This window comes from Populus nigra, chromosome 15, assembly GCF_951802175.1.
Source record: "Populus nigra chromosome 15, ddPopNigr1.1, whole genome shotgun sequence".
In the NCBI taxonomy this organism is placed as follows: domain Eukaryota; kingdom Viridiplantae; phylum Streptophyta; class Magnoliopsida; order Malpighiales; family Salicaceae; genus Populus; species Populus nigra.
In genome coordinates this window covers 11,595,285-11,617,556 of record NC_084866.1, presented here as the reverse complement: position 1 = coordinate 11,617,556, position 22,272 = coordinate 11,595,285, and the positions used below count along the sequence as shown (strand labels likewise).

Genomic DNA, 22,272 nt, shown 5'->3' with positions numbered 1-22,272 from the left:
TGAAAAATCTCTCGACTGCGTATTTCTGTACTTTATACAAAAGCTTAATAATCATGTAATTTGTCAACCTCTCTCTCTCTCTCTCTCTCTCTCTCTCTCTCTCCGCCTGCATTGTAGAAGGCATCTTTATCATTTTCAGTTTTTTCAACTATTCACGTGCCCGCGCTCCTACGAAGGTTGGACTCTAATATTTTATATCAATGTAATATATATATATATATAGAGAGGCAGTGGCAACGCATTTTACATTGTAAAAAAAATTAACTGTAAATTAAAAAGATGATGTGTTCTGAATAAAATAAATTAAGGACTATATATATCAACAATCATTAAAAAATTCTGATTCTAATAAGAGATCAAGTTGATAGATTAAAACAAGGATAAATATTAATATATGTGATTATGTCATGCAGACAACTCTTCAGAATTTTTCTATTTAAATATACAACAATAGAAAAAAATTCTTGTAGAATAAGAAATTATTCCAACGACAAAAAATTAAATTCTAGTTTAATCTCTTGTTTTTCTATTAATATATTTTTTTTCATGGGTTCTTAATGTGATAAAATTAGCTAGCAATAAGGAATAATAAAAAAAATATAGATAATTTAATAATAATAATAATAATAATAATAATATAATAATAATAATAAAGAAGGTTTCTATTGGTTAAGACACGGTTATCTAACTAAGGAGCTTTTTTTTGTGCATTTTACTTCACTAGAATAATTGTTTTTTAAACAACAACTTATTAAAACTATGAATGCAAGTTTTTTTAAAAAATAAAAAGGTATATTTTGATACTTTTTCATGTTTTTGTATTGGAAAATAAAAAAAAAGATATATATACCACTACTGCACTGTAATGAAAAACTTTTTAAAATTTATTTTTTATTTAATTATATGATTATAAAAATACATATCCGCGTGAAAAATGATTGCTAACATCGTGTAGAAAATGACAAGAATCTCATCCAAAAGTAAATATTAAATTAATCGATATCTAATAAAACAATATCTCAAATACAATAATATTTATTTAATTATAATTAATTTTGACTAAACTTTTAGAAAAAAAACAATCATGAAAGACATAACAAAAAAAACACCTGCTAATATAATAGAAATATCATATATCCCACTCAAAAACAAATTCAAAAAGAATTCCGAATATTTTATTTAAACAAAATTCAAGCAACTTTTTTTAAAAAATGAGTTGAGGAAGTTAGGTATAATGGGCTCACTTTTATTTTTTTCATCAACGGGTCAAAAAGATGAAAATCAACTCGGGTTTAAAAAACCTCTTGAGGTCCAATTTATTTTTTTGTGGGCAAGATGAAAGCCAAAAAACACTACAGTATAACTCATCTCATAAAAAAATAGCTCGTTAACATTAAAATTGACTTTTTTGTTGCTAAAATCGAGTAAAATCACATAAGTGTTAAAATGATATTAATATATTAAAACGATATGAAAATATTAAAAATAATAATTTAAAATAAATAAAAAATAAAATAAAATTTTAATTTTTATTTAAATGTTTTTGAAACAAGATCCTAAAACAAGGCGCCAAGTTGTTTTCTTATAATGTCATTTTCTTAACTTTTAAACTTTCCTAAAACAAGGTGACAGTTTAAATTTTTTAAACTTATCTTAATAAAAAAATTGTGATAAAAATATTATTTATTTTTGTAATAGATAACATTTGTAAAACAAATAAATATCAATCTTAGTCTCTAGATGTGATAGATATAATATAATATTTAAATTAAAAAGAAACGGTGATGGTGGATAGGCTGTGATAAGTTCAAAAGATAATATTTTAGAATTGCAAATTGCCGCCTGATAATCTAGAAAGACTTTTTGCATCAACGATTTCCAGCGACGGGCGTATATGGATGTCTTCTACATGCTTCTTTTTCATGCCAAGGAGTGATAGATAAAATGTCAAAATGCTTTTTTAATAATTTATTTCTTGAAATATATATAATAAAAAAACCATATTTATACTATTTAAAATAAAATTTTATCATTTTATTTCTAAAAAATAGCAGAGATGCTTTAAGTAGAGGTGATTTTTTTTTTCAGTTTGGTTTTTATATAAAAAAATAACTAAATTGATTTTTTTAAAAAAAACCGAAACCGATTCAAACTGACCGATTTCGATTCGGTTTTTAGGACAAAAACTAGTTCAAACCGGTTTAACTCAGTTTTTCCGGTTTGCTTGATTTTGGTCCGGTTTTTTTCAGTTTGGGTTTGGTTCGGTTTTTTTGATTTTATACTTATAAAATCAAAACCAAACCGAACTGACCGGATTATTCAAAATTTTAATTAGTTTAATCAAATTTTTTTTACAGCTCAATTTTTTTATTAATCTTTTTTAATTTTCTCGATTTTTAAAATTTTTTTACTCTCCCTAACTTTAAGCATGGCGCGTGTCCAAGAGAGTAACGTGCAAGGCTGGTGAAAGCAAGCCATCTTGTATCGTCTCACTTAATTTGCTAAAGTCAACTGTTAACAGCTGCAATAATCGATTTGATTTGAGTGTTGATCTAGGAAAAATCAATTTCCTTTCGTTGAGAGAACACCTGTAACACGATTGCTTGCCTTGTGCGTGTGAATGATTTGGGATTTTCTGTTCCTGTTTAATTTAAAATATTTTTATTTAAAAATATATTAAAATATTATTTATTTATTTTTTAAAAAATAATTTTAAAATTGGTATATTAAAATATTAAAATAATATTAATTTAAAATAAAAAAAATATAATTTTTTTTAAAACGAAATGTAAAAACAAACTGTCACTCTGTTTTGCTGCCTCTGCTAGGCCTGAAAAACCAGAATACTGCACCATCTACGATGCATAATAATGTGCCTAGACTCGATCGGATACTCATTCCCGATGCTCATTTGGATTAGTCTCCTCCGGTCTCTTCCATCATTCCCAATGGGCATTGTATTTGTCTCCACAAGATGGCATTTTTTAAATCCTTATTTCAATTAAAGTATATTTTATTATTATTAAGCTGTTCTTGTTAGTTAATTATTTGTTATTAGATAGCCTATTTTTATATTTAATATTAGTTGAATTTAATGATTTTTTTAACTATAATAGATCCGTCATTGATATTTTTAAAATTTAAATAAATATTGTCTTTAAAACTTGAAATAACTTCTAATAAAATTGTATATGCCATGTTTTTTAAAAAAATTACAAATATTATTTACAACTCATCTAATAATTAAGTTTTTAACTGTGTTTTTATTTTTATTTTTTAATGGTGAAAATCTGAAAGAAAAGAAAAAAACTCCATTTCATTCTTTGCTAAAGACTTGTTTGTTTTTGCTCTTAATTCTAACCGCGTAAAAACAAGGAAAGAAACACAGCCTATTTTACATGCAAAGCTTACTGTTTGATTTTTATCGGCTTTTGTTTGAAAGTATAGTTGTTGTTGTTTTTTAAAATATATCAAAATAATATTTTTTTATTTTTTAAAAATTATTTTTGAAATTAGCGCATCAAAACGATTCTAATCATATAAAAATAATTAATTTTTAACAAAAAAATTAAAATTTTATAAAACACGATTTACACCACGTTTTTCAATAATAAAAAAAAGGCAATACAGATGTGATTGGCATTTTGCTCCCATAGAAGCTAATCACGTTGAACAAAACAATGTTCTTATAAATTAGGGATATATACGATTGATTGTGAAAGGGATGGCATTAATCATACACCCTCCTCGCATATTTGTTTGCAATTTGTTGATAATGACAAGCTATAACATATTTGGATAGATTAAAAGAGGAAATTTTTATCTTATCAAATCTTGAATTTTAATTTATCATGCATGCATGAAGTATCCGTGATCATATTCATTCAATTAATTAGATTATCTACTAACATATCTTATAGTTGTGAACTCTTTCCACTTATAAATTACTTTAAAGATTAAATACTCTTAATGAAAATTTTGAATTTAAAATACCTCCGGTTGTAAAAAGAGAAAAGAGTGGATTCTCAGTTTTACATTGACTCAATCTGTATCATGATGACATGACTTCTTTGCTCATCTAGTTACCAACTAATTTTTACTCCTAATTTTGCCGCGAATTAGATAAAAATTATATAATTATATAAAAAAACATAAATATTATTTTATTTATCTGTGTATGATAAAATATTTAAAATGAGAATTAAAAACTCAATCAATACATCAAAGTAAAATAATTAACCACTATTTATAAGAATTAATAAATGAAAAAAAACAGGTTAGCTTATTTGATAAACGAGCCAACAACGAGCTGGATGTCCCATTCAAATAGCAATCTGGTTAAAAAAAATAACATTATTCTATGAAGACATGTGGTATATGTATAAAAATTCATTTTAATTTTTTTAAAAAAACATATTTATTTTTATATTTTTATCACTATCTCATTAACTAAATATATTTTTGTCTCTATTATCTGTCTTTTCTACCCCAATATGACAATAACTTAACGCTACATAAAACCATGTTTGATTAGTGTCTAGTGAGATAAGTGAGATAAGGGATAATAATAATAATAATAATATATTTGGTAAAAGAGACATAAATAAAGATATAAAATAAATGTTTATATAATAAATTTTTAGTGAATTTATATATTTTCAAAACAAAAAATATACAAAACATGTTATTTATGCATTAATTATCTTCATCTTTTTTTTATCTTGAAAAAATATTCAAACTCTATTTAAAAATTACCATGGGTAGGGTTGCAACTTGAACTAGATCCCAAAATTTTTCCCATACACAGCGATTTGCAAACAGCCAACTGCCCCCCATGCGTGTTGCAGTAATGGCACCTGCTAGCTTCCAGTCTGTCCAAATATTCCTTTTTTTTTTTTTTTTCCTGTAGTGGAGAGTGACTTCAATTTCAACTCTCCTATTAAGAATTAATTATTAAGTCACAACAAAAAACCATAGGCCGTAGGTCTATTCATAGCCTTTTCTTTTTCTTTTTCTTTTTCTTTTTCTTTTTTCTTTTTTTCCTATTTAAATTAATATTAATTAATATCCTCTCTCTTATTTTTAAAACTGTTTGATTTAGTTTTATTTTTCATTTGATGATTGATTTGTTTTCTATATTTTTTAATTTCATGATACTTCTTTTTTTAATTTTCTCTCTCTTATGTTTTGTATAAATTAGCTATATTTGTATGATATATTTATAAAAAAGAAAATTATTTGTTATTAGTAACTATAATTAGTCTCTATGATAAAATAAATAAAAATAAATAAAATTAAAAGGATAATTGATATAAAATATTTATATGTGCATCTATATTTTATTTTTTCTATGAAAATTATCGTTTCACTTTAGTATTTGATTAGTGTTGATAATTTTTTTTTTATTTACAGGTATATATATTTATGAATTTATTTTATAAAGTACAAACAAAATCTTTTCATTTAAAAAGAATTCACGATACATGAAAATTGACTTGAAATAGAGTAACACAGATGGGAAGAGGACTATTGCACTTTATATATAGTTTTATCCCCTAGCTGCCTCAAACAATCAGAAGTTTTATTGAGATATTCCACTAAAAACAAGTAAAATAAGTTGTTTTTTATTTTAAATTAGCACGGTTAAAAAAAAACTTTTGGCAAATTAGCAACAAATATCACAATTTGAAAGGTGTGCTACTAAAATAGGGCTATCTTTGCAAAAAAGATTTTATAATAGTTGCATTACTAGAAATTTATATATATTTTTTTATTAACGTAGATATCCGGACCAACTTGAATGCACCTCGACTAATCCCATGAGTTCTGAAGTTAACGACCATGTAAATTTCTAGTGACTATCATATTAGCAATCATAAAACTTAAATCTGAGATTACAAAGAAGCAAATCCCTTAATCTCAAACTCTTATCATTGGATCACCTATTAGATAGTTACTAGAAATATTTTAGAAATATTTTTTATTTTCTGCGTCTTGTGCAACATTTTGCAAATGGTGCATGAGCTATTTCGACAAGCTTAGAATTTTTATTATTTTTTATTATAAAGCTTTTCTAGTTTTTTAACTCATAGGGAATCATTTTTTTATTTAATATAAATGATTGTGATAATTGCTTGACAAATAAGATATAAATAGATAAAATTAAATAATTTAGAAGCTCTTCTCAAAATTATGGTATTTAAAGATTTCAAATTATAACCAAACTTGTTATCTTTTTTTTTAACCTTTTCAACAACTTTTTAAATTGTTTATTAAGTTGGCTGTGCTACATTCCGGAGTGTAACTTATAAATCACGCTACTTCGATTAATGTAAATTCTAATTTGTTATTTCCTTAAATATTTTTAAAATATGTTAATTTACTATAATAATCTTAACAAGTATGCTATTAAAATAAAAGGGTAAATGCTAAAAAGAGTTCAGAAATTTATAAGGCAACTTGCAACAGATCCAAAAATTTCCCCATACCCAACGATTCACAAACAGCCAAAGGTTCCCAGAGTATTTTTAGATTCTGTCTTGCTAAAAAAAATTGATAAAATAATACACACAAAAAAAATATTCAGAAAAATGAGTTATAAAACATCTATGTGAGTTACAGGTGTTATTTGTGATTTTTTGTAATGTTTAAAAGACATGATTTAATAAGGCTCTAGAGACAAACCAAAAATTCAATAATAACATCATTAATACTATTTGAAAGATATTAACAAGATAAATTCAACTACATAAAAAAAGGTTATCAACTATATCCAGAGTAAGCCATACAAGCGGTCAAAAAACATGTAAGTTGTTTGGTGTGGTCCACTTCAATTACCGTTGCTAATCTTTTTTTGTGTCGTTGAAGTTGTATTGTCAAGATCTTTTCAACGTTATTAGTAGTGTTATTATCGGAGTTTTGGTGTGACTTTTTTTTTTTCTTTTTTCTTTTTCATCTTTGCTTATAAAATCTTGTGTTTTTCAAATTTTGTAATTTGAATGAGTCATACGCAAAAATCATAATATATTATCCATGACTTTCTAAATTATATTTTTAAAAAATATTTTTTAAAAAGTGTGTAATTTTATTATATATTTGTTTTACTACCCTAGAAAGCAGAAGAAGTCATGGTTCCCATGCATGCTGCATGCAGCATGGGTACCTGCAAGGCTGATAGCTCCCATTTATATCCAAATATCAGGGGCACCTGACACGACCAAGAAAAAACCATAGGCCTCAGGTTTGTCCGATTGACCTGAGAGCCCAGCTGGATACTACTTCCTAGTTCCTAGCGCATGCGGTACTTTAAATACCGTCAGATGCGGTTAAAACCATCCGATTGCGCTGTACACACCCACGATGTTCACACTAGAAACAAATTCCACCAAGATCTGTCTAGTTGATGGGGGCCACACAAGCCAAGGAAAAAAAAAAAAAAAAAACGAAGTCCGTTTTGTGGCGATGGGCTGATCATGGGATGGAATGCAGGAATGGTGTCTAGTGGTGCCCACATTTCCCCATATTAGTTTTGTTTGTTTGTCTGGTGGATGTTGACGTAAAATTAGTTTTTAAAGTATTTATTTTATAAATATCTTAAAATATAAAAAATAATTTTAAATAAAAAATTAAATTTTATTCTAACTCTGTTTGAATTTGAGTTATATTTTTAAATAAGAGTTTAGACTGAATTTGTTTTTATGTTTAAAAAATATTTTTAAAAATTATTGAAATAATTTTGTATAGTTATGCCAATATTAAAAATATTTTTTTATATATTTATAAATAAAAATAACTACTACTATAATCTTAAATAATAATAAAAAATATAATTAGTCAAATCTTATCCAATATATCTAGTCAAATCTTATCCGAATGCACATTGCATTGCATGCTCGTAAAAAGAGATAATTCTTTTCGCATCTCATCTCATGGTGGCTGTCATTCGTAACTGGTAAATAACTGAGCTTTACAGTGTATTTAGTATTTATCTGTATAATATTTTTAAAATATATATATATTTTTAAAAAATTTATTAAAATATATTTTTTTATTTTTAATATTAACACATCAAAATCATAAAAAAACACTAAAAAATATTAATTTAATATTTATTTCACATAAAAAAATTAAAATGCACTCAAATACAATTATAATCACAAAAAAAAACACATATCCACCATTTCTTATTGTTTTTTTTTTATCAAGAGCATGTCTGCAACTATGTCCAATGAAAAGTCATAGTGATGAATACTAACGGGGTAGAATTGTGATTTCTTACAGTACTTGCATCCCTTAAAATCTATAATTCTAATAAAAAACATAAATTGTCTTTTTTATATAAGAAATATAATTATTCATAGAAGAATATGAAATGCAAAAAGGTATGATTTATAAATAAATAAATAAATTTAAAAATTGTGATTGAATCACACTTTTATTTAATAGAGTCTAATGAAAAGTTACGAATTTTTAATGATACATCATTACTAAATATAAGTAAAAGTTCTGAATTAATTTAAAATGACGTGTAATGTATTTAATATATATTTTTTTGGATTAATGTGAGTGTTCGGACTAACTTGCATGTACTTCAATTAATTTCACGGATCTTGAAATTAATGACTATATAATCTTTCGGAAGTTATTATATTAGCAACCACAAAACTCAAACTTGAAATTATAAAAAAAATAAATTTTTTAGTTTTAAATTTTTATCATTAGACGGCATGTTTGAATTTAATATACATGAACATGCCTAGTTCATATTTATGCATAGAGGGTCAATGATATACATGGTTAGGTGGCCGACTCCCATCTGGTTGGAGGCTTGAAAGTAGTTTTGACATTTTTTTCAAAACAAATTATATGAACCTAAGACGGTCAATAAAACTAGAAAAAGGTCAAAAATTATTTGGGTTGATTTGAAAAATAATTTTCTTTAAAATTTGTAGTTGCATAATCTTACATAAAATTTCTCACATTGATCTTTTTTAATCCTCCCTCCCTCTCTATATATTTATCCTTAGCGCCTAAAAATTTTAAATATTTTTTTTTAATTGCTTTTTATATTTTAAAATTATTTTAATATAATGATATTAAAAATAAAATTTTAAAAATAAAAAATATTTTAATATATTTTTAAATAATTTTTTTTTAAAATAACTGCTACAGCCTACAGTAAAACCAAAACTAAAAAAAAGGAAGCACGCAACGAACATGAAGCAGCCACCTCAAAATAACTCGGAGTTGTCTTGTCTCGAATCTCGTAAAGGTCTCTTCTCCTTCATCGAGGATTCTCCTAAAACATAGGCTCTCTCTCTCTTCCTTTACTACCACAGCTATTTTATTTTTCCAGCCTCTTCCCGAAAGTATTAAATAAGAATCTTTTATTGACCTGGTTCTTTGTTTTTGGTTTTTTTAAGGAAGGAGGTAATAACACTGTCTCTCTCTCTCTGTATTCTCATCATTCTTTCTCTTTGAAGATCAGAAATTCAGATAGGAGATTTTATCCTAACTGGTGCGCTGCTTTCTTCTTTCTTCTCGTTTTCTCTATTTATTTATATAATATTCTGGTTTTTAACTGAACTTATGATTCTTTTAATTATTGGAAAACTAAAGGTTTATCTGGTGCTGATCCTTCCTCTTTTTTTTTTTACTTGTCACCGTTGAAAGTGACCGGTATTTAATTATCTTAACAGCGATTTTTCTTTTTTTCATGATTCCTTGTAAATTTGAATTTTGTATGAAGTTAAATAGTGGAAAATTCTGGTTTGCTTTTTTCCAATTAATTACAGGACTCTGTATATTCTAGAGAGCTTGTGCTGATTTGATTGGTAAAAGCTCCGCGGAGGAGAAGTTTTGAAGTTGAAAATGAGAAGGGGTGTTCGATCATTTCGCCAATTTCGATATGCTTTTCAACGACAAGAATTCAATTACTCCTTTAGTTTGGTGAAATGTCAAAAGATTTTGATAGATACCGGTTATAGAGTTACCGATAATGCGGATATTGATAAATTTAGTTGCCCCAAATTTATTGCTTCAAGAACTTTGACGACGGATGCGGCTAGAGTTCCCAATGGAGGTGACATTCTATTCTGGGTCCATTTGGCTTTGATTTTGGGGAGTTTAGTGTTTCTGCAAATGGATTTCTCATTGGTTTTGGTATTGAGGTTTTGTTGGATCTGCAGATGTTAATGGAGGGGGGCCGCTTGTGGAGTATGAAAGAAGGATTGCCGCTGGTGAGCTTGTGGATGGTGACAACTGCCAGGTATGAGGCTCACTTGAGTGCTGGAGATGTAAAATTGTTGAGTAGTTTTGTCTATCGTTGTCAACGCTTTGTGAAAAACAACAGCTTGTTATTGGAGTTTTAATTGAGACATTTTATCCAGCCATACCTTCTGGTAGCTTAAATAGAAAATTTCATGTGGCTTTGGTTGTGAATATTTTGGAAACTAGTGCCTTAATTAAAGAGAAATTGTGGATGGTGGCTGGTTCACTTGAGATTTCAAGAGGGATTATTGGGCCTTCCTTGTGAAGGGTTTGCTGAAATTGATTTTTGCAGGTAGGCACATTAAGAGAGCTTCAGAGGCTTTATGATGAGCTCGTTGAATCAGCTGATGCCTGTAAATTGGACCGCTATACTGCTTCAGACAAATCTGGAAGGTTCATATTCCATTTTGTTTCTCATGTGTTTATATTTCCACTGGACTCTTCTTCTTATCAATTTTACCTTCTGTTTTGGAACTGCGGTTTCTTTGGGTTTGATTTCAAATTCAATTTTGCCACCATTTTCTTTATTTTCAGGAGTAGGTGGTTGTGGTCGCGTTTAATGCCACAGTCTTCATATTCACCCATCAAAGGACTATATCTTTATGGAGGCGTTGGCACTGGAAAGACTATGCTAATGGACTTGTTCTTTAATCAATTGTAAGTAAGCTTTACTGATCTAATTTGTTACAGTTTACTTTCCTTGTTACATTGCTGTGCTGTTCCAAGATTATTGAGAAAAAATATGGGCAAACTTAAAGCGGAATGACAACATGCAAGAATTAGAATAGATCATCTTCTCATCTTCAATGTTGCCCAATAACCATTTATTTTTAGTTTTATTCCCTATTGATATCTATTTTCTCAGGCCCGTCAATTGGAGGAAAAAGAGGATCCATTTTCACGACTTCATGTTAAATGTCCATAGTCGCTTGCAAGTAAGATTGTAGCTCATAATATACTTGTCCAAATTATATTTTCAAAAGAGAAATGTTTTCCCTTGAAGCAGGCTTTGTTTCTGGTATGATTGAGTGTTTGTGAGCAATTAATCTTAACTGGACTTTTATCACACACACACACACACAAAATTAAGGGATTGACAATATACATAAGCTAGCAGGTAAAATATTCTCATATGTATAGTCGTATTGTTAATGAAGAAATGAAGTTGGCTCTCATCGTGGCACTGTCTGCACTTGCACACATACGTGTGCATACCCAAATCATGTGCACATGCACAGAATATCCTGTGAATTTTACTTTATGCTTTTTAGATGAATCCAACTCGGCTCTTGATCAATTGTAGATACTTAGCTTCTGTTAAATATTGAATTCTTGCAGAAACACAAGGGTGTTGCAGATCCACTTGAAGTTGTGGCTGGAGAGATATCTGATGAGGCTATTTTATTATGTCTGGATGAATTTATGGTATGCTAGTCACACCATTTATTTCCTTGTGCTTATTGACCAGATTTGATTGATTTATATTATTATTTTCATATGTTTACTTTCTTTGGGTGGTCCATAATAGGTGACTGATGTTGCTGACGCATTGATCCTTAACCGTCTTTTTAGACAACTATTCAACAATGGCGTTGTAAGTATATTTGTGTAATCTATCTTCACAATGTGCTCCTACATCTATGGTTTAAGTTGAAAGTTAACGAAAAACTTGTATTTTTGTGCATGATGGACACAAGTGTAGATTCTTGTGGCTACTTCAAACCGTGCCCCAGATAACCTGTATGAGCGTGGATTACAGAGGGATCTTTTTCTACCCTTCATTGCGACTTTGAAGGTATATTTATTCTATTGACAACGTCTTGCTATTGCTGTTAGCACAGGGTCAGGACTTACTGAGAGCTATTATTCATTTCTGATATTACAATGGTGTATGAAGGTATTATTCAGATGCCTTATATTGTTGTAGGAAAGATGTGTGGCTCATGAAATTGGTTCAGCAGTAGATTATCGGAAGATGACTTCGGTATGAGTCCTGTTATCTCTTGTGCAGATCTGAAAAACTCACTTGGTATTTCCTGCTGTTAGTTTTTTTTTGTGTTTAAAATTTCTTTGATGTCAATGACTATGCTTGGACTGCAGGCTCAGCACGGTTTCTACTTTGTTGGAAAAGAGTCATCTAGCCTCCTTAAACAAAAGTTTCAACAATTGATTGGGGAAGAAAAAGCTTGTCCACAAGAGGTGGAAGTAGTAATGGGAAGAACATTGCAGGTAGGTGCTAAAATATGTTTCGCTAGAACATATAAAGTACCTTTGACTTGTTTTTGACAGTTGTTCAAATCTAATTCTATCAGGTTCCACTGGGTGCCAATGGATGTGCGTATTTTCCTTTTGAAGAACTTTGTGACAAACCACTTGGAGCTGCAGATTATTTTGGATTATTCAGTGAGTCATGCCCAGCTGAATCAATTTGACTTGCATATTATTCATGAAAAAGAACTGATACTTGGGGCATGGATATGTCAAATGCAGTTACGTTTGGCATTTTGAGATTGGGAAATAGACTAGACACGGTTTGAACCATGGAACTGAAAGTGTTACTAAAAATGAAGAACCAAGAAATCATATTAATACTCATCTTGTTTTCCTACTCTAAAAAAATTGCTTTCTCGTTGGTAGGAGATGTCCCAGCATGTTTCTTTCATCTTTTGGATGCCAAATGTCTAAAAACCCACTGCACCATGTCTCAAACACATTCATGCAATTTTTTTATGAGTCCTTGAGGGAATGCATTTCTCTCTCTTTACAGATAACTTTCATACCCTGGCATTGGAAGGTGTCCCGATCTTTGGACTCCATAACAGAACAGCTGCATATCGATTTGTCACCTTGGTTGATGTACGTTCAATGTTTCTTAATTTTTTTTTTACTATCTTGAATTTGATCCTGCAAAGTTTTGGCTGTGTACTATGGAATTGCGCTACGGTTCTTATGCAATTACTTCTGGTGAAGTAAACTAAATGACCCTGCTTTTGTTTTCTTTCTGACCACCCAAATAATGAAGTTTCTTTAGTTATCATAGAGTTGTCCTTTATAGGATGCACATCCCTATATCTCATTGTCAACTTATGTTTTGAACAGTAATTGGTTTTTGGTTTCATGCCCGTGGTACTGAATGAAAATTTATCTATTTGTTCCATCCTGTGTTGCTATTTGGTTTGCTCTGATAGTTTTCACTTTCTTTTGAATCTGAGGATTGAAATTGTTTTTGCTGGTGTCTGGGTTAAAAAGATCACAATAAGAATAAATGCAATCTATTGATTGCATTATGTTTCAAAGTCTCTAGGGCAAGAAATTATTAGCATATTTTCCTTTTCTTCATCTTTCTTTTCCCTTACACGTAATTTTATGGGATATTATTGCAGATGATGTTCCCACTCACTATATAATAGCATAATCACTTCTCTGCAAAGTGGATCTCTGGCATTAAAATCACTATATATAAACTTGGTCTCTTTGCATCTCATGGATTCGCTGGTGCAGAGATGTCCATTTGTTTTTTTTTCTTGCTCCTTTTTTCTTTTTACAAAGGTGTTATATGAATTCCCATTTTTCTTTAAATGTTGCTGCCGTTATGACCACAGGTGATTTATGAAAACAGAGCCATATTGTTATGTACAGCTGAGGGGAGTCCTTTAGAACTTTTTGATAGGATAGTGACAATTGCTGATGCCCAGCAAATGGCACCTAGAACCTCTACAAGATCAAGGAAAAATGATGATTCTGATCTCTGTGTGGACAATGAACTTGGATTTACAAAAGACCGCACCATTAGCAGGTAATTATGGAATTTTTTATCGAGATTTTTATGTTTTGTATGTATTTATGATTCTAATCTCTAATTGGGTATGTTCTAATCTATCTGAGAGACCAATGGTAAATTTACAAGAAAAATGGATTCCATTAATTAAACCATTGAGATTTTAGCTCACGTTCTTCTTTTGATTTTTAGATGGACTTTAGGGGATGTGATAATGCATATACTCAGGTGTGATGCAATAGGACATGAGCTGTTATTATGTTTCTTGATTAGATGTCCTTGGATGATATTTTTTATATTTATGAATGCTTTGTGAAGTACATTACCTTGAGCTGTTCGATGGAAAATAGCAGTGCATTGGTTTTATTCAGTTTTCATTTGAAATATTATCCAAGTACAAACCAGATTCCAATAGCTTGATTGTTGGCTAACCAAGTCTGATATGATCATTTTGGAAGAGGGGCCATGAAAACATGCCCCAAAACTTGTTTATCGAACACTGCTGGCTTGTATTATGGAAATTTAAGAGGGTCCAGCACCATCTCACGATTGTCACTTTTCATGCTACTTTAAGCTCGCAAATGCTGCTCCATCTGGACTTGGCAGTTGGCTCAAGCTCCAAAAGGAATGGGTGGAGTTGGGACAGAACCAAATCCATACCTTACAAGTTGGTAAAAGAAAAGGAAGAAAGAAACACAAATAAGTAGGATACTAATTGAAGGTTAAGAGATAGAATATCTTCTATTTCCACTATTTTGAAACAAATTCCGTTTCAGGTTCAATTTGAATTGTTTTACTACTGTAAATGCCATATCCAGTCAATGACCTAGGTTTTCTTTTCTTTCTTTTTGCTTGTTGAGCGATGTTTCCTTTTCCTTTTCCTTTTCGTCTTGTTCTCACTTCTTTTATGTTTAAGTTCTTACAGCAGAATCCACCCATAACAGCTCTGTACTTTTTATTTAATTTTCGGCCCCATAACAGTAACAAATTTGGATGTGCTTATGACATTCTTTCATAACCCTAGCTAATTAAACTGCCAAACAATGAAGATTAACAGAGATGAACAGCAAAGAATACCTAGAGCAGCATGCTGCCATGTTAGCGGAGAAGCAGCTCTCAGAGGAAGCTAGCAACGCCAACGCCGTCCAAGTATCAGTCGGAGGGGGATCCATGTTCATCTAAACTTCGCAAATCATTGTTGGTAAAAGTAAAACCATGTAGGCTATATGCTTGAGGATCAGCTGACAACTGACGCGCTGGTGGTTTTGGGACCAAATCTGATATCTGCTGTTTGAATAAAATGAAATTCTCCATCTGTAAAGTATTTATAGTACCTTGTTTGTAATAAAATCTTGTTTCTATTGAGTTACAAGATTCTCATCTTGTCAGGTCTGTGTTACTGACCAGAAGCTTAACGCGAATGTAACAATCAAATGTGATAAGACCTTGTTTTAACCTCGAGGGGTTGGCTTGATTTTTAAAGTTTCTTGACTTCTAGGGTTCAAACCTTGAAGCCAATGCCCGGAGAAATTTAATAAATTTCTGAGAATGCATCAAACGATGCCGAGGGTGCGTTAATTTAGTCTCGGAGTACGTGCAAGATCTTGTTGGTGGTGTTAGTGACTGGTGCAAGATCCTTTTCTTTCCCTCCTATCCAGTTTCCATGCAAAGATTTCTATCTGGATACAAGGTTTCTTTAACCAGATTGAAAAGTACAAATAACAAATGGGAAAAACCCTTAACAATTTTTTTTAAAAAAACATGAACACAGGAGCCAGAATGATCATCACAAGAAAAAAAGAATGATTTGAGTTCTGATCACATGATAACAATGGAATAATTAAAGTTTGAATTCACACTCCTTGAATTTCACCAATATATGTATAATATCTGCATGTCTATGTATGCATGTAAATATAATTGTAAATCCCACCATTTTTTTTAAAATTTTTTTTGGAGAGATTGCAGATATACACAGGCAGGGCATGAAAATTGGATTCATGTAATAGGAGAAAGGTTTCCCATTCCTTAGCCTGAAAGATATGTGGCCATGAAATAGGGATTAAGTGGAACAGAATTGACTGGGTGGTAGAGTCGTGGAAACACCTCCTTCTTCCATATTTTGGACACGGAACAATATGTTACTGCTGAAACATGGAAGAATTGAAATCTTAGATCCATGATCTCTGGGACAACTCTTTTTGGATTTCCATAATGTATATTTGCTTTTTGAAGGGAGAGGTTAGTTAATTAATGAATCAATTACTTGTTTTTATTGAATTAAGAGGGCTTGTTCTAGGTTTTGCTGCTACAAGATTGCTTGTGTTAATCAATTAAATTTTGCATTAGCTCAACTGGCATATCTGTATTTCCATCTCCTTAGTCTGTATTATCAGAAATACGTGCGAAATTGTTTGGTCATGAGGTCCATGAACTTTCTTACGAGACTAACTAGAACTTCTAATTCCTTCATTGATACAATGAAAAGCCATTGCTTTGAGTTTCTAGAGCTATGATTTATATATATCCTGGTAAAAAAGTAAGATGTTGGGAGAATATACCTTTTCTTGTATGTTGTCAGCTAATTTATTTAGGAATTTTCCTTATTGGATTTGTTCCAATGTTGTGCTTGAATAACCTTTTCTTGTATGTTGTCAGCTATATTCACTGCACTTTCTGCTTCAAGTCCTCGTGCTGATGTTGCTGATCGCATACATGGCCTTACCAAACGTCTTGCTAAAACGCATAATTGGACGGTATGTTCTTGATCATCTTGCTGACATCAACTTCTTACTATTCTCTGCAAAGCTTTGAGAGATTATGCAAGGTGGTTAAAATTAACAGCGGAATGGCAGTATATATCCGATACCCTTATCCCAATTTTGAGGATTAAAGGGAGATTGAAAAGATGAAAGGAATGGCTAATGGACTTGTGTGTAACGAGGAATATTCCTTTTGGACAGTGAGGATAAGAAGCCTAACTCGGTGTTGCCCTTGTAGTCCCAGAAGCTTTTCAGCCATGCACCAGGCCCCTCCCCCAGGTTTGGGGTGTTACAATATAATTCCGATAGAAGTTGCAGGTTCTTTTTTCAATGGCTTGTAAAATTGTTCTGCCCTTTCATGAAAATCTTGTTATTCTGTCAGGGTTTGGATGAGTTTACTCCAAAAGCACCTGAACTGGATGAAAAGAATTCCCTTGCACTCGCTATTGCTCCTTCTGGTAAAATATTTGTTTGCAGTGGCTCCTATTTTTTTTCTTTCTCCGAGGGCTTCATATATATAATTGTGTATATGTTCCTCCATCTACATATATTGATTTTTTTTCTTCTAAACCAATGGTAGAGGCAATCCACTAAGTTGTGAAAATGAATCTGTTGGGATTAATTTTGAAATCTTCATTCAAAATGTTCTTTCAGTTCTTCTAGATGCGTTTATAACTGTTAAAGAATGTTCATCTTTTGTATCTCTTGATTTATCACTACACTAATATAAGAATCCAATGTTAAATACTGTAATCCAAGTTTAGGTATATAGGGACTTCCTCTTATTTCAAACAAGTACGGCATCACAAACTACAAATTAGGAGCTCGAACTTGTTACAGCCCCGAGCTCTAACGAAGCTGCAGTTGCAGACAGTAATTGGTTAGTCTTCCATGTGAACAGGATGCTTTATTAATGAACTAAGATGTTGCTGCATTTGGCATTACATTCGTCAGTCTTCTGTTCTCATCATTGTTTCGGCGACTTCTGACCACAACGCAGATTCTGGCACCAAGTATTATGCCTTTTTAACCTTTTGGTTATTTCTGATTACACAATCATATGGCTTCAAATGCAGGCTGGTGGACTAGACAGATTAACACTCGATATTGTATTCAAGATAATGCGATGGCTAGAAGACTGAATCAGAAGAGTGCATATGACATGGGGCAGGTGCCCCCTAATTCTTTTGATTCTGAATATCAGAATCAGGATCCATTTTATGCATCCAGTAACACTGCACTGCCGCAACTCTATGGCAGCCATGAGCCAAGAACAAGCTTTCCTGGTATGGCAGCAGCAGTCAAATATGGTTGGCCATGATCCAGCTAATCCTTCTTGGGAATCCCTTTGAAGTTCAAAAGCCGCAACTCTATCCAGCTCAAAGTTCAAACCATGGCTTAATTTAGAGAGACAGGATTAACGCATTTCGCTCCAAAAGCTTTTAGATGCCAAAGCAGCGGAATGACAGGAGAGGAGCTGACAGGTTTTAATGCGGAAACAGTCCTCCTTTTCAATGGTTGGGCCACTTTAGAAGTACGAAGTAGGGAAATTGCAGTTTACGGAAATGAACAGTGATTTACTAGGCCGCTGTATAGTTAACTTAATGAATTAAAAAATAATTCAGTGTTAAAAATATAATTTGAGTAAAAAAAGAATCTCAAGATATTCTTTTAAAATTATTAAAAAAACATATATTAACTTAAATTAACCTATAACTCAAGTAATAATATTAAAATAACTTTATAAAAAACAAACTAAAATAAATTATAAAACTCAATTTTTAATCAAATAAAACTCAATTCTCAATCAACTAAATAAAAATAAAAAAATTATTTAAAAAAACCTAAAAATAAATAACTTAAAATTACAAAACCTGCAACTCAGAATATACGACTCAAAAAAAAAAACTCAACTTTCCTCAAAAAAAAAAAGAAAAAAAAAAGGAGGGGGTTATGAGAACATAGCTAGCTATGTAAGGAGGGAACCTCGTTTAGTCTTTGTTAATTTGTTAATGATAATGATAATAATAATATTCTTTTAAGTCATCTAGTTTTCTATTCGATAGTAGAAGATACAACACTCCCCTCCGAGTCTCTCATGCCTCATGGAAACACACCAGTGGATATGGTCTCCATAAATGCAATTGCAGAAGTCCTTGAACTGCTTAAAACAATAACAAAGAGTAAAACCCATATGGAAGTTCAGGCCTAAGAATCAGAAATCTAGAAAAACATGATAATACCTAAATAGCTGAATCATTTAAACAAGTGATGAGTTAATGACCACTAGTTGATCCTCAGTCTAATGAATACCTGAAGGAATCAAGGAAGCGAGAAAGTGAAATAATCGCAATGGGGAAGAACATTTAGGAAGCGATTACCAATGTTCATCACAGGAAAGTTACTATAATCAAGTGCCACAGATTACTCAAACCACAAAACCAAGCAATGCATGATTTAAAAACTAAAATTTCACTGCCCAAATAGGAAAAACTGCATCACTTAATACTGTCGATAAGAGAACCAAAAAAAAATGTTCCCTTGCATTTACTCCTCTATCAACTCCTCGTCCTTCTTGTATTCATAAATTCTGCACGCAAAATAAAGTATCGGGTTGGTTTTTACTATCTTTCCATCAGACAGACTGACTTCTTCTCACACTGCTCTTCCAGGAGCTGATGATGTTGTACTCAAGGGACCTGATCCAGCCAAAAATTAACGTTGGAATGAGATGGAATAGGAGCCAGTATTTGGATCTTGAACAGCTTTGAAGTTGTCAACGCTCATGCCAAAGCGGCCCAGCAAAGAGTTCCCCATATCTTTCAGCTTTCCTGCTCACCAGGTACAAATTCAAATTTGATACAAGATCAGAAGACACACACATGTGCTCAGTAAAAAAGACAATGAAGTTCATAACCAGGAAAAGGGAGAACATGACCAAGACAAACACAATGGCATGACTTCACAACTATAAAGCACTTAAGCCGCGCTGCATGATTTCAATAAGAACAAAGCTTTTGAGATATCATCACATTGATTAAAATATTTTCTTATTCACCTTGCTTCCACAACTTTGATATCTGTCAAGCAAAAAACTACTTAAAAAAAAAGTGAAAGTGAAACGTGAAGTTCTAATGAACAGCCACTAAATAGCAAATAACAGATAGGACAAGGACAAAAAATTCTAATAAAAGAAAACTTAAACGTGAAACTACTTTCATTTTATCAGGTTCTATGCGGAGCAAGTGCAGCCTAAAAATGATAATTCTATAAATTTAAGGCAAAACACACAACAAGACTACTTGATAGATTGGTATAATGACCTAGAGAAAAAAAGAAAAAGAAAAGACATTAGAATCTAAAGTCTTTTTTTAGCAAATGATGAACTGTTGAAGAGACATAATCTAGTTAATGCCTCACCACTGGTAGCCTCAATGTTATAGAAGATTAGAGGGGAGTGATAGGTGTTTAAAAGCCTCTTTGGCCCCTTGCTTTTCTTGCTTTAAACACTATGCTTTAAAGTAAAGCACTAAAATATGTGCTTGGTTGATATTTTAAAAATCAGGAACTCAAAAGAACTTTTGAGGGTGAAAGATGCTTTTTATAAAAACAGGTTAGAGGCATATTAGCTTCCACTTCAAAAAGTATATATATATATTTTTTTTTTGGATGAAGGCTGGTTATTTTATTTAAAAGAAAAAAAGACTTTAAATATTTTTAAAATTTACATAGCACTTAACAAATATTTAATTACATGGTTAATTTAATAACCTTAAATATTTTAAAATTAACTAACCTTAATTTTTCAATTTAACTATATTAGTTCCCGACTTGTATGGATCTTAATTAAATTATTTTATACTAATATTTACTAAAAAAATAACTACATAATGTTTTAATTATTATTTCTTTTTTACTTGTAATTTTTTTATGATATTTGTTGGATTTTCAAAGAATTCATTTAGTTTCTTAAAGAAAATGTTTAATTTCATTAAAAAAATAATTTAAGTTTTGCCCAAAATAATAATGCGTTTGATCTCATAGCACGAGACGACACGACACAAGGGCCAAAAGGGCTCTAGTTTCACTACTGTGCTTTTATGTTTTTTTTTACTTTCCTCTTCTGCCTGTAAATGGAGTGGGTGTATGTTGAGAGGGAGAGGAAAAGTAAGAAGGCTTAAGTTTTAGCCTTATTGAAATTGAAAGAACCATCTTCCAGTATTCAATGCAGACTTGGTGCAATTTAATTCTAATTACACAGGCTTCTACCAAAAGAAAAGAAATTGTATTCAAGAATGTGGAAACAAAAGGGCAAATAAAAGGCACCAAAAAAGTTGCTCATTTCTTCTTACCAATCATCTCTTCCTTCATCTTTTCTCGCTTAGCGGCAGCCAGTGGCTCCAAGCGGCGAATGGTTCTCTTAGCTTGGTCATTTGAGGGATCCAATTCCAAGATTTTTTTCATATCTGCAAATAACAAAACATAATTAAAATTTTTCTTTCTTGACAAATAGAATCCATGTTTTAAATTTCAAGAATCCAGACTCACCAGCAATAGCCTCCTCGAAATGTTCAAGCTTTTCATGAGCCTCTCCTCTTCTAACAAGAGCTTTCATGTAAGAAGGATTTAATTCTAATGCTTTTGAGCATTCCTTGATCGTGTCCTCAAATTTTCCCTTAACCCCCCAAAAAAACATATTTAATCAATTTCAATTTCTGTAAGCTTTAATAGTTGTGGTATCAAATCAAACAATTAGACACAAATTAACAATCACAACATAAATACCAATTTCAAGAAACAAACGCCGCGATTGGAATGGCAAATGGAACGCAACTCAATGGATGATGGCACGTCCGGAGGGGAAACTTGTAAAGCCACATCATACTGTAATAATGCCTCCTCATATTGCCCATTTCCAAACAATCTATTCCCTTCCAACTTTGCTTCATTTGCTTCCTCTATACCTCTCTGTTTTAAGAACCAAATTAAATAAATAATAAATGGAGAAAGTAACATCGATTTTGCCTCCTTATCAGCTGATTAAAATGAGAGAGAGTGAAAACCTGAATCAATTCGTCGTCGTTTTGAGTATCTTGTTTTGGCTGATCCTCAGTGATGTTTTTGCTACTGATTTCTTTATTGATATTTTCTTCCTGCTCTTCTTCGTTGTCGCTAACTCCGCTTTCGCTTGCCGTTTCAAATCCATCGGAATCGCTTCCCTTCACTGCTGCTGCTTTCGTTGTCGTTGTGGTGGTTTCGCTCCTGGTCGAATCCGTCGTCGTTTTTGATGTTGATGGTGCTGGTTGAGGAGGTTTCGGGGTATTTTCGAGTACGGTTTCTTCTGGATCGATCACCACCATTGTTTTGTTTCTGCAGAGAGACAGGTGGTGGTGATTGATTTATTTATTTATATCAAGCTCCCGTTCTCTCTCCCCAAACCCCAATACGAAAGGAAAGGAAAGA

The 22,272-nt window shown here is 31.3% G+C and overlaps 3 protein-coding genes across 6 annotated transcripts; 2 read left to right on the top strand and 1 right to left on the bottom strand.

Annotated features, from left to right (window-relative positions):
- The first annotated feature begins 9,241 nt into the window (after positions 1-9,241).
- Positions 9,242-15,502, top strand: LOC133673865 (uncharacterized). Of its 4 annotated transcripts, none has more exons than XM_062094783.1 (15): positions 9,242-9,429; positions 9,795-10,081; positions 10,170-10,267; positions 10,562-10,662; positions 10,804-10,926; positions 11,135-11,204; positions 11,608-11,694; positions 11,798-11,863; positions 11,972-12,064; positions 12,197-12,253; positions 12,370-12,498; positions 12,582-12,672; positions 13,037-13,125; positions 13,872-14,065; positions 15,097-15,502. In XM_062094783.1, the coding sequence occupies exons 2-15, from the start codon at positions 9,871-9,873 to the stop codon at positions 15,227-15,229; spliced, it is 1,542 nt and encodes a 513-aa protein (XP_061950767.1). In that variant the 5' UTR covers positions 9,242-9,429; positions 9,795-9,870; the 3' UTR covers positions 15,230-15,502. The 4 variants fall into 4 exon arrangements, with proteins under 4 accessions (XP_061950767.1, XP_061950766.1, XP_061950769.1 ...); XM_062094782.1 differs by having other exon boundaries at positions 9,243-9,517; XM_062094785.1 differs by having other exon boundaries at positions 9,244-9,429; positions 10,188-10,267.
- A 575-nt stretch (positions 15,503-16,077) lies between these two features.
- Positions 16,078-18,454, top strand: LOC133673867 (uncharacterized). Its single transcript, XM_062094788.1, has 2 exons — positions 16,078-17,267; positions 17,886-18,454. The coding sequence occupies exons 1-2, from the start codon at positions 17,168-17,170 to the stop codon at positions 18,128-18,130; spliced, it is 345 nt and encodes a 114-aa protein (XP_061950772.1). The 5' UTR covers positions 16,078-17,167; the 3' UTR covers positions 18,131-18,454.
- Positions 18,455-19,153: 699 nt separating this feature from the next.
- LOC133673866 (uncharacterized) lies at positions 19,154-22,272 on the bottom strand. The gene is made up of 5 exons (XM_062094786.1): positions 21,873-22,272; positions 21,595-21,777; positions 21,358-21,484; positions 21,162-21,275; positions 19,154-19,640 (listed from the first exon to the last, which is right to left on the bottom strand). Exons 1-5 carry the CDS (start codon positions 22,167-22,169, stop codon positions 19,525-19,527), a joined length of 837 nt encoding a protein of 278 aa, XP_061950770.1. The 5' UTR covers positions 22,170-22,272; the 3' UTR covers positions 19,154-19,524.